Here is a 14,768-nt window from a genome sequence, read left to right on the forward strand (position 1 = left end):
AGGTCTTCTATAGCTATTTAATTTGATTACTATTTATTATTCAAATTAATTATAATTTTAAATAGTAGTAAACTCCTCAACAAGTTACGAGTCTCCCCGACATGGCTAGTCCCAGTCGGCAAATGAGACTAACCCAACCAGGCATCGAGACGACTGAAAGAGTCTTAGTGGCGGAGGCTTAGCAACTGGCGCCAACCTAAAGCATCCACACCAGCATCTCCACTTTTCTTTGGCTTGGTGTCTCCCCACTGTTTTGCTCTCTCTTTCCTCTCTGTTTGTGTCTGTCTCTCGGTCTCGCTTTCTTTCCCCCAGAGAGGAGGCGCCTTTCCTTAGTTTCTGCCCCCCCTTTAACCCGAAGCTGTGTCCCCTGGCGCTGATGACGGTCCATTCAGCGCAATTCCGACCATTCAGGGCTCTCCGTAACCATGGGCCGTTGTTGACACTCGCCGCCCGCCTCCTCCCCTCTCCCTAACTCTCTCTCTCTTTCGCTCGCTCGCTGGCCTTCTCCGTTCTCTTTCCCAGTTCCCCAGGTACCCTCGCAAAGGGATTACTTTCTCGACGGCTACACTGCCCTCTTCCTCGTTCCCTACTCCTGCTAGTAGTACTTACTTACTAGTTGATGCCACGGCTTTGTTGCTAAGGCGTCGTTCGTTCCTTCCACACACGCACCCCTCAAGTACCTGGCTCTCTGCCTATCAACTTCCATTCCTTCATTCATTATTTTATAATTCTTTTTTCCCCTTCAGTTCCCTTTTTTTTTTGTTTCCCACCCTTGCGACCCAAGTAAAATTACGCACTCCCTCTACTTAATTGTTTTTCAATCTTCTTGTCTGCTTTGGGTTACAATTACTTAAACAACGCCTCTGTGGCTTCCTCTTTTCGTCACTTTTCCCAATAAATTCCCTCCCCGCCCGTCCAGTCCAGCGCCATTGGGGCTTCCGATCAACCTCCCCTACTACTACTAGGCCATTCCACCACCACCACTACTACTGCTTAGTTCTATACTACTACTAAGTGGTCGTCTCTTGGTCCAAACCTTCTCTTTCACCCTTGTGCCGGTCCTTTCCTGGTTCAGTTACCTCGTTCGCGCTTTATACTCTTAGACTCAACAATCCGTCTGCAGAGTAAACTAAAAGCAGAAAAGGGGAAAAAAGAGCCAACCAGCCAGTTCCACGGCCGTTCATTCCTTCAGTCAACTTTGACGACCCCAGGTCATTATCCCCCCGCGGACGCTCGCGTTGCAATTGCCTAAACGTTGCCGGTGCACCCACTCCTGTCCTACGAGTCTATGTTGGTAGTACCGTGTTGAGCCTCGCATCTATTTTCCGCCGGTGTACTCTTATCGCACCATCCCCCCCAGGCCCTTCCCGTGGAAAAGAGCAGATACCGTTCGATTAGGTCTCAGTCCCTCACGGCCGTCTGCACCTTTCCTTTCTCCGTGACACGAATTTACGAATTGCGATAAATCAATCAGAGGATTAGTCCTTGCATCGGGATACGAATCCGCCTCACGTCTGTACACTTGCGCACTCCCCTATTGAGCAGGTGTCGTTCAGGGCCCCTGCACCCTCTTTCAATATGCGACGTGGACTTCTCATTTTCCTCATCGCAAATCTCATTATCGTCACATTCCTCGTGCGCAGCGTCTTTACACTACTCTCCCTGCTAGTGGAAGATGCTTCCGCCGACGCTATCCACCGCGCCGAGCTCCCCTCGCCAAACTCCAGTTTGATCGAGCAACGTCCTCAGATCATTCCCAAGATCATCCACCAGACATACAAGAACGAAACGATCCCGGAAGTGTGGAGGGAGGCTCAGCAGAGCTGCATTGATTTGCACCCGGACTACGAATACATTGTATGTTCAGCCGGGTCGATGTACGACTGTCGTTCACATGAATACTCTTACTAACGCGCATTGAATTAGCTCTGGACCAACGAAAAGTCGCGCGAATTCATCGCCAACGAGTACCCCTGGTTCCTCGAGACGTTCGATGGTTACAAGTATCCCATCCAGCGTGCTGATTCGATCCGCTACTTTGTCCTCGCACACTACGGTGGCACCTACATTGACCTTGACGATGTGCGTATAGCCTATATCATATTAGTTGTGACCTTTTCTGACTGTATCTCAGGGATGCAACCGCCGTTTAGATCCTCTCCTCGCCTACCCTGCCTGGGTCCGTCGCACTGTTCCTACCGGTATCTCCAACGACGCCATGGGATCTGTTCCTCAGCACCCCTTCTTCCTGCGTACGATTGAGCTACTGCAGTCGTACGACCGCCATTGGCTCCTCCCGTACATCACGGTTATGTACTCGACTGGTCCCCTGTTTTTGTCGGTGATCTGGAAGGAGTACATGCAGACCAACCCCAGCGAGTCTGGCCGTGTCCGCATCTTGATGCGCGATGAGTACAACCGGTACTCGTGGAGCTTCTTCACGCACCACGTGGGCAACAGCTGGCACGGCAAGGATGCCCGCTTGATCTTCTGGATGGGCCAGCACTGGGTGTTCCTCACCGTGTGCGGTTTCTTCCTCGCTGCCGTTGTTGGCTTCGCCCTCTGGTGGCTGTATGCGCGCATCATGCTGTTGGGATCGAAGTACCGTTACCGCTACTCGAAGATTCCTTCCTTTGTTTCGAGTTCCCGTCTGTCTTCGCCGACAAGGATGGGGCGGCGCATGATGCCTACCCTTCTTCGTCGCGTCAGCTTCAAGGAGGACGAAGAGGCTGCCGGCGTTACCGAAACGTCGTACGAACTCTACAGCAGACGCGATTAAGCGTCGCCCTTTGTATCATGTTTTGTGTGCCTTTCAGCCTTCCAGCGCCCTGACACTTTCCACCTGGCCGTTGTTCATCGTGCCCGTGGAGTAGCCGCTCAGGTGTGTTTTATATCATCCGCTCAGGGAGTTATATTTGATTTCTGGGGTGCATGTACGGAGTTTCGGATATGGATTAACAGCAGTGCTTCTCTTGAAGCACATGACGGCTTGTACATGTTTTGGCAAGATTCTTTGATCTGTGCGAGGCAACCTGCTAGGCAGCGCGCTCGCCCTGTATCTGTCTTTTCTTGGATGTCCGGATTTACCTTTCTTTTCTTTTCTTTGACCTTCTCTTCTTGAACCCACAGTTGTTCCTTTCGCACCTGTCTGTTTACACCTTACATCTTTTACTGTTACTACATAGACTTGCTCTCGATTTTGGGTAGACGGAACCGAATTATCAGCTCAGACGCCTGGGGCTAGCTGGACGGCAAAATAAAACTAATATGTGATTATCTCGACACTTCTGTGTTAACTCCTTGATTATGTAATATTATGTTTCATGCTTCGTGTGGCCAACTCCAACCATCAACACGTCTAACGACAAATGCAGGCCCTGAAGAACGAGGCTTCAAAAGGCAGTCTGCAGATCATATTTCGACACGACCAATCAAGGTGTCCGGTATTCGGATAAGCACAACTGGTCATGGAGAAGATTTACGACGGGCGTTTCACATTTGCCGGAGGTTCGCCAGGATCCAATCGCCGTCAATATCAGCACAAGGAGGCATGATACATGATACATTTGGGCAGAGGCATCTCTGGCAATCTCCGGACATGCCAACGCAGTGTCGTCAGATGCAACAAAAGTCCAACCAACAGGTGGCAACGGGCCAGGCTATGTGGGATGCCTCTGGCTGATGAAGGACCCTCCAGACCCTGATCCACCCTCAGGAATGCGGAGTCGATCAGGCATGCTGGGTCAACAATGACATGCTCTGAAAGACATATAAAGGGGCTGTCCCTGTCGATGATTCTTGTTCTTAGGTACTTGTGCAGGCTCACGGTGTCTTTTGTTCTTAACAGTCTTGTCCTTTGTCCTACTTCACTAGGGGTCTCAGCAACATGAAGTCAACATCAATCTTGAGCAGCATGTGCATCATGCCCCTGCTGGCATATGCATCTCCGGCCGGCCGGATCCTCGCCCGAGATACTTCCTCCCTCACCGTGGCGCAGCTCGAGGCTATTGCTCCTACGTCCAATACATGCGATAATCCACCTGCAGCCGGGGAATGCGCTACTGCGGAGCAAGCAGTCCCGCATATCACCAAGTCTTTTGACACTTATGGCGTGACGTCTCGCGCCGAGCAAGCAGCCGTGATTGCACTCATGGCATTTGAAAGCGGCGATTTCAAGTACAACAAGAATCACTTCCCCGGTGTTCCAGGACAGGGCAGTACGTATTCTCGCCTTCATCCTCTGCCTGCCATGCCAGATAGACAGGTAGATGCTAACGATTGTATACAGCACGAAACATGCAATCTCCCTCCTACAACGCCGAATACGCGGCTTCTATCCCCGCGCTCGCGAACCAACTCCCCAGCGTATCCGGAGACGTAACGGGAGTCCTGAACCTCTTGCTCTCAAACGAAGACTACGACTTTGGCTCCGGAGCATGGTTCCTGACCACGCAGTGCTCGGCTAGTGTGCGGTCCCAGCTGCAGTCAGGCTCCGAGGCAGGCTGGGCAGCATACATCACCAACTGCGTCGGGACCAATGCCAACGACGATAGGAAGGCATACTGGACGCGGGCAACACAAGCCATGGGTGTATCTACCTGACCTTCCACCTACTCATACAACATTACACATAGTGTATAAATATACTATATGCATACCATTCAAACCGACTGTAGTCAAACCAAACCAACATAATCATCACAACATACCATCCATCTACACATAAAATATTTAAAGAACCCCCTTCGTACTAACCACATCCCCGGCCCCAACCTCCCCCTCGACCCTTCTCGTACAAGCCGTCCGAATCGCCACCGCCAACGCCTTAAACGCACTCTCCGCCCGATGATGATCATTATCACCATACGTGCACCCCACATGCAGCGTCACTCCCGCGGCCTGCGCAAAACTCTGCAATCCATGCGTAATCATCTCCGTACTCAAATCCCCAATCTTCTCCCTCCGGAACCCAATGTTAATCACCGCCCACGGCCGACTCGACAGATCAATCACCGCCCACGACAACGCCTCGTCCAGCGGCGCATCGCCCCGTCCGAATCGCGCAAGCGATTGTCTTGCCCCGAGTGCTTCGGTGAATGCGCTGCCTAGGGCGAGGAATGTATCTTCCGTTGTGTGGTGGTCGTCGACTATACCATTACCAAAAAACATATTAGCATATCATATCAACCCTTTAAAAATTGAAAATACACAGAGAATAGTGGGTATGAACATACTGAACAAATCCCCCTTAGCCCTCACAGCCAAACTCCACCCACCATGCTTCGCCAACGCATGCAACATATGATCCAGGAATCCGATCCCCGTGTTAATGGTGATTTGCTGCGTCGGGGTGAATTGTGTGGCGTGCGGTGAGGCTTTGTTTGGGATAATCCCCTTCTTGCTTGCCTCGGCTTCGGTCGGGTCTGAGGGCGCCGGGAAGTGAGTGCATGGTTCGTAGGGGGGCAGGATGCCTCCGTCCAGTGAGAGGGAGATTTGGATCTTGGTTTCGTTGGTTATCCGGGTGATGGATGCGGTGCGGGGGGGGAGGGGGGGCATTTTGATGTTTGTGTCTTGTGTCTTTGTTTTGTGGTGTGGTGTGGTGTTTGGTGGAGGGATGTTGTTTGGAGTGAAGGGGTGTGTGATGCTGGATGAATTGGGGTTGATTGAGTAGAGTTGTAGAGAGTGGAGGATAGTTCGTTGGTAATCTCTTCCGCTGATTGATCAAGATCTTTTTTGCCAAACTGCGGTTTCGGACCCGCGGAGGCAGTTATCGGTATTTGGTTTACTAATTTACAGTACGGTGTGGTTCTCGGCATTTCGTTGACCCGAGTCGTATGGGTTGAATGGTTGGTTGTGCGTCATTGGTTTGCAGAACTGCCATGCGCCTGTCTGTCTGTCTGTCTTTTGTCCGCTGTGCATGCATTAGGTATTTCTCTTTCTCTTTTTCTTCTTTTACTCTATATCTACAGAGTAGCTTCGCTTAGCTACTGCATAAATCATGCCTCCCCCATCGGATCAACGTCATAATGTCGACCCCCCGGAGGAGATCACCTCCGAGGCCGTCCGCGGCTTCTTGACTGGTGCTTTTCGGGTATGTCTGTTCTTTTACTTCTATAGGGTTGCTCCCACTTTATCTTGAGTGGGAGCCGTTCATCGTATCTGGGGCCATGGTATTGACAGAATAGTTCGGCTCCGTGTCCATCCTGGCGCATATGATCATGATCCTCCCTCATCCTTTCAAGTTCTCGTCGCCCTCGTCTGCCCCCGTCCCATCGCAGTCCCCGTCGCAACCTCCGCCCAAGCAATCGCCCTTTTCGAAAGAGTTCATTCGCTCGCGACTCTTCTATCGCCCGTTAGAGGGCTTCTCCGAGTGGCTGTCCCCCGCTTCGAAGATCTACCGCGGCTTGACGCCCCAATTCAAAGTGTTTCTCCATATCGGGGCCATGACGCTGGGTGGATGTATCTGGGCGGAGCGCCGAGTCGATGAGTACATTAAGTATATTCGCAAGGTCAAACGGCTCGAAAAACTACAAGCGGAGAGAGCCGCGCGGGGACTGGAGTAAGCAAAGCGGTAGTCTAGGCATAGATGGGATGCCGACAAGGTTGATTTCCGGGTTGAGGATTTATAGTTCCAACATCAAACAACGGACCCAGTTGTCTCAAGTCATCTTAATGTCAGTGGTTTGTGAGAGGCAAAAATACCGGGAAGCTGTCGGTCGGGGCTTTGTCTCGTTGCTAAAAGTATGTCCTGTCCGGAGAGGCTGAGTCCATTTCTTTCTCCCTCGGGATTCTACCCGGCTAGCTCGGGCGTCTGAGGTTCTCCACTGATCCCAACCCCCGTGTTTGAAGGGTTCAGACGAAACACGACGATGGCCCAGTCTGGAACGTACTGGATACCCTTCGGGCCAGGTTCGGGCTGTGGACAAGCCCGTTAGAGGGGGGTTGGAGGGGGGAGGGTTTGGCTAAGAGTAGTAGTAGCTAGCTAGTTAGTTAGTAGTAGTCTAGCAAAGTCCAGAAGCAATGCTGCAGCAGTCCCCGAACGGCCGCGGTGGGGATACGGGAGGATCTCCAGATTGGTGAATCGGCCGCTTGTGTACACCAGTAGATCTCTAATTAAAATGACGACCGATTTCAGGGGCAGTTGATCCAGTTGACAGGGTGGTATCTGTTTCTGAAGAACTAGAACATTGCGCCCTTTATTTCTTTTACCGTTCTGTCTTCTTTCCCCCCTCATATTGTTCTAGGGTGTAGGGTCGGCCCTAGAGTCCTAGGGAGGAACAAGGGGGTCTAGATCATGTGGTGGGAAGAGGGGGAATAGATGCAAACAGACAGACTGGTTGGGAGCAATGTGCACACCACACCGTCAAATGAAGAATGAACAAGAAAAAGAAAATATGAACCCAAATGCAGGCGACCTCCCAATCGGTTGATCACCCCGAAGTTCATTTTACCCAGCTGTCAGTCAGTCATGGTGGCAGCGCTCCAGACCGTGGCCAACTGGAGCTACTCCGTAGTTACTAAGTCATCTCGCAGCATTCTAGCTAGCTGGTTAGCCAGGGCGAGAGAAGGATACAAGTGGAGCTCGAGCTCTGAAGCAGGAGAGAGAGAAAGCGAATAGGTGTGAGCGAGAGAGAGAAAGGCGGCCAGTCCTGCATGGGTTTACGCGGCTGGAGATCGGCTTCTCGAACGCGTTTCAATCCACCGGCGATCGGCTTCATAAGGGCTCCATCTGGGGAGGGGGCAAAATGGTGGGACAGGGAAATGAGTATCAAAGACAGTTTAGTTGAGTGGATTAGTGAGTTATTAAGTAGTTTGGTGATGGAGTCGAAGAGAGGAGAGAGGGCTGATTAGTGTCGTTCTGAAGTGATCAGATTTTGCCATTCGCCCTCTCTCTCTCTCTCTCTCTCTCTCTTTATGGAGTAGTGAGATGCAAAGACAAGCAATCCCAGAGAGGCGGACGGGTGAGGCGGCGGTTTTAGTTGGCGGCTGCTTCTATAATAAACCAGCCAGTGGGATGAAGTGGAAGGAGAAGTAAAGTTATTACATACGCTCTCTTCATCCTGCGCATCCTTGTGGTGCATCCTGGTAGTTCATTCATCCTTGTTAGATATCTTAGGAAGTACTGTCATGTAGATACTCCGTACTTGGTGATCGTGTAGGTAAAGAAAGAGAGAGAGAGAGAGAGAGAAAAAGAGAAATCACCTCCAAGAAAAAAGCATCAACTGCATTCGGCGAGCTTGGGATGATCGGCTTTCCGGAGAGAGTAACTGGAGGGTGAGAAGTAACTAAACTCTCTTTTTCCTCCCTCGCCTCGTCATGTCAATCCATCCATATTGAGCTCATCATTTATTTTATTTTATTTTATTTTCATGGTGTTGTGTTTCGTTGTGCTGTTGCATTGCCACCTTTCCTTCATCTGTCTGCTCTCTTCTGTCATTCTTCTCTTTTGTCTCCATATTGCCTCTCCATCCATCTCCATCTGCCCCCCTGATCCGTCATTTCCCTCGTCCCTTTAGTCTCTATTCCCCACTCTTTTCTCTTTTCTCTCTTCTTCCTCCTCCCATCTCTCCTCCCATCTTTCTTCCCTCCCTCCCTCCCTCCCTCCCTCCTTCTCTCTCTTTTTTGGGAATTGTTAATTGGACCATCCTCTCCTCCTAATTAGTCAACTAGTTTGTACTCATTCAGTCTCTACACTTCTTCTTCTTTTTTGTCATCAGTGACACAGTCATCGGAATTCCCGATTTATTATTATTATTATTTTCAACGAGATCCGAAGAAGCTCCGGGCGCTGACATCATAAACCCAAAAAGACGCGCTGCAAGTTAGTCTACTTAGTTCACTAGTTATTAAGTTCCTGAGCTCATTTTTCTCCGGATTGCCTGCCGTTCAGGAACTGGTTCGATCCAATCTTTTCACCTCACTGGATCCGCTTAAACAATCGCTTTCTTTGGGTCGCTGAGACGTTGACGTTGTAAACACGACAGGGAAGAATACTAGAAGGGACAGAAAGAAAGAAAGGCAAAGATAAGCAGCCAATATCCATCTTGTGCGCCTCGTCCGCATTCGTCTACTTTTACTCTGTCTCTCCCTCTCGTGTCTTCCCCTTTCCGGTGTTCTGGTGGTGAGGTTGTTGCGTTGTCTCGCCCATTGACACGGCCTAGACTGTAACCTTTTCTTACGTCCCTGGTTGCCCCGGAGTGTGCTTGGACGTTCTTTCTTCCTTCCCCCCCATTTCTCCTCTTCCGTGCATCTCAATCGCCATCGCATTGGTGTTGCTGCAATTTCGTACTTTTTTTTATTGACGTCCTCCGCTCACTCGCTCGCTACTATCGGTCTCAAAGTCTCAACCCACCCCATTCTTTTCCTTCCTCTCTCTCTCCTCCCTCCTCCGGATTCTTTAAGCTCTTCTTCTTGTCCATTGTATATCTGGTTATACTCTCTCTCTCTCTCTCTCTTCTTCTTCTTTTTCTACTTTAGTTACGAATTATCCTAAGATTGTCTCTTGTCGCCTTTTATCTCATCGATTGTCTCATCTGGTATCGAGACTTTTCCTTGGTCTTCTTTTGCTTCCCTTTTCCACCCTCTCTCTTTTTCTCTCTCTTTCCAAGCGCCCAATCTCAAATCGCGCCATTTTCTCTCTTCTCCTCCCCCCGCCGTCTCTGTTGACTTCTTTCCCCTTCTTTTCCACCTTCCATTGCCACGTCAAATCGTGCCGCTTTCCTGCGCGTCCATCTTGATTCTTCACCTCCTATCGATGGCAGCTGGCCCGACTGCTGTATGTTCCACCTGCCTTCCCTCCCCCTCTTCCCTTCTACAGCTCCTCATTTGTGCTCCTTCGCCCTGCTCCACCCCTCTAGTTCACTAGTCACCACCGGGGTCTCAATCTCCTAGGCTAGGCCTGCAGCCATGTCTATCCATCCTTATCGTCCCATCATGCTCCTCCTCGTCCCCCAATGTTCGGTGGCCTTGTTTTTTTTTTCTTACGGGTTTTCTTCCTTTTAGTGACCTACCCCCCCGCGACCTCGGCCTCCTCGATGTGGCACTTCGTCCTCGACTTCCAATTTGCTCCTGCTCCTCTCGCCCTCTAGCGTTCTCGACCCTTCCCTGTCCTGTCTTCTCCGCCCTCCTGCTTCCCCCCCGTCATGGCCGAGAGTCTGGGGAAGAAAGAGCGGAGAAAGAGCCTGAGCGTCTTCAGCCCATCAATGACTACCTCTTCCCTTCCCGCCCCCGCCGCTCATGAACGGTCGCCCTCCGATGATGCCCAGGTTCTGAAGAAGAAATCGCGCCGTAACTCGGGTTTCTTTGGGGTCCGGCACCCCAGTCCCCCGAGAGCCACGCCCACCCGTGGCTTACGTCGTCCCGGCACCGCCGATTCGGAGTCGGCCACCTACGTGACCGCGCTGCCTACCGTGGCGCTCGAGGGCCCTCGCAGCCGCCGGAAATCCCTACAGAAACGACGAACCTCCGTGTTTGGTTCCCTTCGGTCGCTACATTCCCAAGAAGATGACGACCGGTCGCTGGGCCGCTCCAAAGGCTCGTCCCTGGACGAAGACCCTCCCGAGCTGCGACAAGGCATTGGCTCCATCATCCTGCACCATGGAGAGATCTCCATCACCGGAGGCATGTGGCGCAAGAAGAGCCATTACCTGGTCCTGACCGACACGCATCTCGTCCGGTTCAAGAACCAGAGCAAAGCCGCCGATATGTTTCCCTCGATCCCGGCTTCCTTCACCTCCCGCTCAGTGGCGGCCAACCGCCAGTCCGTCGCCTCCATCAGTTCCCTGCAGGACCCTCAGCTGGCCGCGGCGAGCGAGTCCATTTCCGGCATTGCCTTGAACAGCATCATTGCGGTCTACATGTTGGACGATGGCCGACCGTCGTCAACGGTGGAGGTGGCCTATGTGGATGAACGGGCTCAAAAAGCCACCTTCATCCAGATGCAGACGCCCGACTTCCAGGAACTGAATCTGTGGATGGTGGGCATACGCTCCGCGGCGGAATTGATCCGCGGAGCCGAACCGCTGGTCTTCGATCAGAAGACGGCGGATTGCGTGGTCCGCATGCTCGAGTATGAGCGGGACTATGATCCAGAGACCTTTCGAATGTTCCGGGTCATCCAGATGGCGTCCAGCAAGTCTCCTGCACGGGCATCATCTGAAGATCTCACCAAGCTGTCACCGACGGGCTGTTATCTCGCCCTTGGGTCGCACAAGCTCCACTTGATCCCGTTGCACAAGATCTCCAGCCGCAGCTCCGTGGTATCCTTGAGTGACCTGGATGCGGCAACCTCTTTCGGACTGATGAACCTGACCTGTCTCTCCATGGAATGGGGCGACGATAGCCTGCATCTCACGTTCCGTGTGCCAACGCGGAAACCGTTCTCGGTCTTCCTCGCATCCGTGCATTCCGTGGAGATTGCCTTTTGGATTCGACAACAGACCGAGTTCCTACGTCCCTTGTGGATCAAACAACCGTATGACTTCATCGTCCCTCGGGACCTGGACAACGAGAGCAACTTCCCTCCGGTGAGCTTGGACGAGGATTACGGTTGCTTCGACCGGACATTGGTCGCCTACTCGGCTAGCTACGACATCGACACTTCCAACATCCGATATACCATTGATGTGCAATGCGATGACGCCCCGTGTTTCAGGCTCCTGCCGCCCGCCTCCGCTCGGCAAAAGAAGTACACCGCTCTAGAGCTGATCGCCGTCCTGCGAGCACTGCGATACAACGAGTCCTTCCGGTCTATATCGTTTAGTGGTGTCAGCCTGGATGTTCTGCAAGGCCTACGCGATATCTATGGCCCGGATAAAGACGCCCTGCTGAGTCGTGCCGGGGCGCCGATCCATATCCCCGGTCAGGAGAACCTATCGGTGTTGTCCCAGGAAGTGCGTGCGTTGACTCTGAAGAGCAAGTGGCTCCGACGTCTGGACTTCTCCTATACCCTGAGCCGCATTCCGAAGTCGGATAGTGAAAGTCACGATCCAGGATGTGGAATCCCTGAAGCCATTTTCCCCATTTGCCGACGAGAGCTGACGAGTGTTGACTGGGTGGTGTTGAACGGTATCAAGCTGGGCGATTCGGATCTCGACTACCTTGTGGATGCCTCGTCTCAACGGTCCAGTCACATGCGAGCATTGGAGGTGGGCAACTGTGGCTTGTCAGTTCACGATCTTGACCTTCTCCTGTCCACGGTCATCGCCCAGTCCTCGACTCTGGAGGCGATGAACATCTCGGGTGTTCAAGGTCGCCTCAGCCCCGACATACTCCAGCAGTACCTCGGCTATTTCAGTCAGATCAAGACGCTCGACTTGTCTCGTATCTCTCGCACATCGGGCACAGAGCCTCTCCTCACTTCCGAGACGTTGTTCAACTGGCGCCTGGAGGAACTCTCGCTGAGCCGGACCCTCGTGAACCGCGAGACCGTCGATGCCATAGCCACATACCTGGCCAGTGATCGATCTCGGGGTCTGCGCGTGCTTCGCCTGGACCAGTGTGGACTCAGCGGTCAAGACGTCGCCATCTTCCTGCATTCCATGACAGCCAATGGGTTTCCTCGCGATTTGCATCTTCACGTCAATGAGAACCGACTTGACCAAGGCTGCTCATACCTCTTCAAAGCCATTGCACAAAACAAGACGCCAACTCATATGTCAATGAGGATGATTGACTTCAAGAAGGAGGAACAATTCCAGCAGCTGGTGGAGGCCTTGCGAAAGAACCGGACCCTAAAATGTCTAGACATCTCCAAGGCTTCTCTTCCGTATGATGCTGGCCCTGAGACGTGCAAGGCGCTCCAGCTAATGTTCGAGGAGAACGAGACGCTTGAAGATTTGGATATCAGTGGCGAAAGCGCTCATTTGGATGTCGCTCGGTTTGGAATTGGTCTGAATCTGGCCCTGACAGGTCTGAAAAAGAACAAGTCCTTGCGAGTCCTGAGGATCGAGCATCAGAAACTGGGTCTGCAGGGTGCAAACACCCTGGCCTCGGTGCTGGAAGACAATGAATGTCTACGTGAAGTATACTGTGAGAACAATGACATCAACCTACAGTCGTTCACGGTCCTGGTGAATGGACTGCAGCGGAACAGATCCCTATTGAGTCTGTCATTTATGGATCGTGACCGCGTCCAGTCGCTCGAGCGGGTCCGGCGTGAGATCCGGAACGTGAAGCGGGATGCAAGCCTGGCGCAGAGCTCGGCAACCAGCTCTATTCGCCGTTCGTTACATGCCGCCATGAATGGAAAGACGAGCAGCAAGTCATCAAAACAGCAGCATACGTCTGGTCACCGCTCCGGTGCCTCAGTAGCCTCGAGCCTGAGTGCTACTGCCGAGACCTCACCCCTCTTGCAGCAAGACGTGGAGGTTATTCTTCAGTCGTTGAGCCGGAAATGGGATGGTGAGGTTGCTCGTCTTCGTCGTTATCTGTATCGAAACTACAACTTGGCTCACGGTATCGAAGATGATATGGCCGGGTTGGATGATGACACTTCGAGCGACGGACGCCCCACGACAGCCGGCAGCCTTGGGTTGATGCTGGACCATTTGAAACTAGACGTGTCAGTGTCAGAAGCTGAAATTCAGCCACCACCGGAGCTTCCCGTGCAGTTGCCGCCGGAGATCGAGCCCACGAGCCCGAAAGACCATTTGGATATGTTCAAGGGACTTGATGCGGAGAGTAGTCTGGTTGCTGAGCTCCGGCAACGCCCGCAGACGGCTCCTTTCTCAGTCCCAGGCTATGCTCCTCACATGCTACCACCAGAGTATGCTGGCTCCAGCACATCGTCTTCCCGTCTGGCAGTGCCTGTGCCTCCTATACCATCTACGGTCAGCAAGTCCAGCAGCGTCCGCAGTGCCCGCAGTTCCAGTACGGTCTCCACCAGTACTCGGGCTAGTGCGCGGAGTACGTACGGAACAGCCTCATCGACGCTGCGCGGCTTTCTCAGTGGCAGCGCCTCGAAAGAACGCAAGAAGCTGGAGAAGATGAGATCTGGCGCTGTGTGTGTTTCAACAGACCGACCTCCGAAGCTGGAGTGGGCGCCTCCTCCCCTTGACCTGGGGAAGTTCGAGTGATGCCCCGCTAAGGAGCCGTTCGTTCTTCGCTCAAACATGATTAATGAATCAAATCACGATACCTCGCAAGCCCATTTTCGCTAGTCGAAAATATGCCTCGTGTTTTACGCCGTCACCGTTCGGCTCTCCATCTACATCCATCCCCTTCCTCTTTTCCTTTCCCTCCATCTCCTTACCGAAGCACCGATTCCCCGCGCAGTGGACGACGCCGGTATTCATTCCTCTCCTGCCTCTCAGAAAGGGCATCGATCCTTGACCATCCGTTGTTTCCTTTACCTCTTCTCTTTCCTCTTCTCTTTCTCTCTCGGTTCTGTGTCCTCTCGCGCCAGCTGGTACTCAGAATTCTGGCGTGTCCACCGGACACTTACCACCTCTTTCGTGTCCCTCTCTCATCTCCGATTTTCCTTCTATCATGTGTTAGCCTCAAGGGGCAGTTGCCCCGGGAAAAGCAAGAGCACTTGGTTTCGCATCTTGCTGTTTGGCGCAAGGGCTAGGTGGCGTTCCTTTAAATTTCCTTTTCGAGAACCCTGGGTTTTGATGGTGCTTTGCGGATCTATCGCCTTTGTTTTTTTCTTTTCGTTGAAGCCCATTGATGCCCTAATTGTTAATGTCATAGAGAATATTCTCCGTCATGGAGAGGATTGACCCGCAGGGGGACAAAGACCATGTGACCCATGAATGAGTGGCCTGTAA

The 14,768-nt window shown here is 52.4% G+C and overlaps 5 protein-coding genes across 5 annotated transcripts; 4 read left to right on the plus strand and 1 right to left on the minus strand.

The window, feature by feature from the left end:
- Window positions 1-1,578: 1,578 nt before the first annotated feature.
- BO79DRAFT_133413 (glycosyltransferase family 32 protein) lies at window positions 1,579-2,779 on the plus strand (the record flags this gene model as incomplete). Its single annotated transcript, XM_025677987.1, has 3 exons — window positions 1,579-1,857; window positions 1,927-2,082; window positions 2,135-2,779. The coding sequence occupies 3 exons, from the start codon at window positions 1,579-1,581 to the stop codon at window positions 2,777-2,779; spliced, it is 1,080 nt and encodes a 359-aa protein (XP_025545578.1).
- A 1,075-nt stretch (window positions 2,780-3,854) lies between these two features.
- BO79DRAFT_262005 (uncharacterized protein) lies at window positions 3,855-4,602 on the plus strand (the record flags this gene model as incomplete). The annotated part of the gene is made up of 2 exons (XM_025686545.1): window positions 3,855-4,217; window positions 4,289-4,602. Exons 1-2 carry the CDS (start codon window positions 3,887-3,889, stop codon window positions 4,600-4,602), a joined length of 645 nt encoding a protein of 214 aa, XP_025545579.1. The 5' UTR covers window positions 3,855-3,886.
- Window positions 4,603-4,705: 103 nt separating this feature from the next.
- Window positions 4,706-5,726, minus strand: his3 (imidazoleglycerol-phosphate dehydratase HIS3). The gene is made up of 2 exons (XM_025679158.1): window positions 5,235-5,726; window positions 4,706-5,147 (listed from the first exon to the last, which is right to left on the minus strand). The coding sequence occupies exons 1-2, from the start codon at window positions 5,554-5,556 to the stop codon at window positions 4,732-4,734; spliced, it is 738 nt and encodes a 245-aa protein (XP_025545580.1). The 5' UTR covers window positions 5,557-5,726; the 3' UTR covers window positions 4,706-4,731.
- Window positions 5,727-5,899: 173 nt separating this feature from the next.
- Window positions 5,900-6,773, plus strand: BO79DRAFT_5172 (uncharacterized protein). Its single transcript, XM_025689362.1, has 2 exons — window positions 5,900-6,091; window positions 6,186-6,773. Exons 1-2 carry the CDS (start codon window positions 5,999-6,001, stop codon window positions 6,561-6,563), a joined length of 471 nt encoding a protein of 156 aa, XP_025545581.1. The 5' UTR covers window positions 5,900-5,998; the 3' UTR covers window positions 6,564-6,773.
- Window positions 6,774-9,704: 2,931 nt separating this feature from the next.
- BO79DRAFT_5211 (uncharacterized protein) lies at window positions 9,705-14,099 on the plus strand. Its single transcript, XM_025689367.1, has one exon. The coding sequence runs from the start codon at window positions 10,143-10,145 to the stop codon at window positions 14,073-14,075; it is 3,933 nt and encodes a 1,310-aa protein (XP_025545582.1). The 5' UTR covers window positions 9,705-10,142; the 3' UTR covers window positions 14,076-14,099.
- Window positions 14,100-14,768: the final 669 nt, after the last annotated feature.

Source organism: Aspergillus costaricaensis (assembly GCF_003184835.1).
Source record: "Aspergillus costaricaensis CBS 115574 unplaced genomic scaffold BO79scaffold_1, whole genome shotgun sequence".
NCBI lineage: Eukaryota > Fungi > Ascomycota > Eurotiomycetes > Eurotiales > Aspergillaceae > Aspergillus > Aspergillus costaricensis.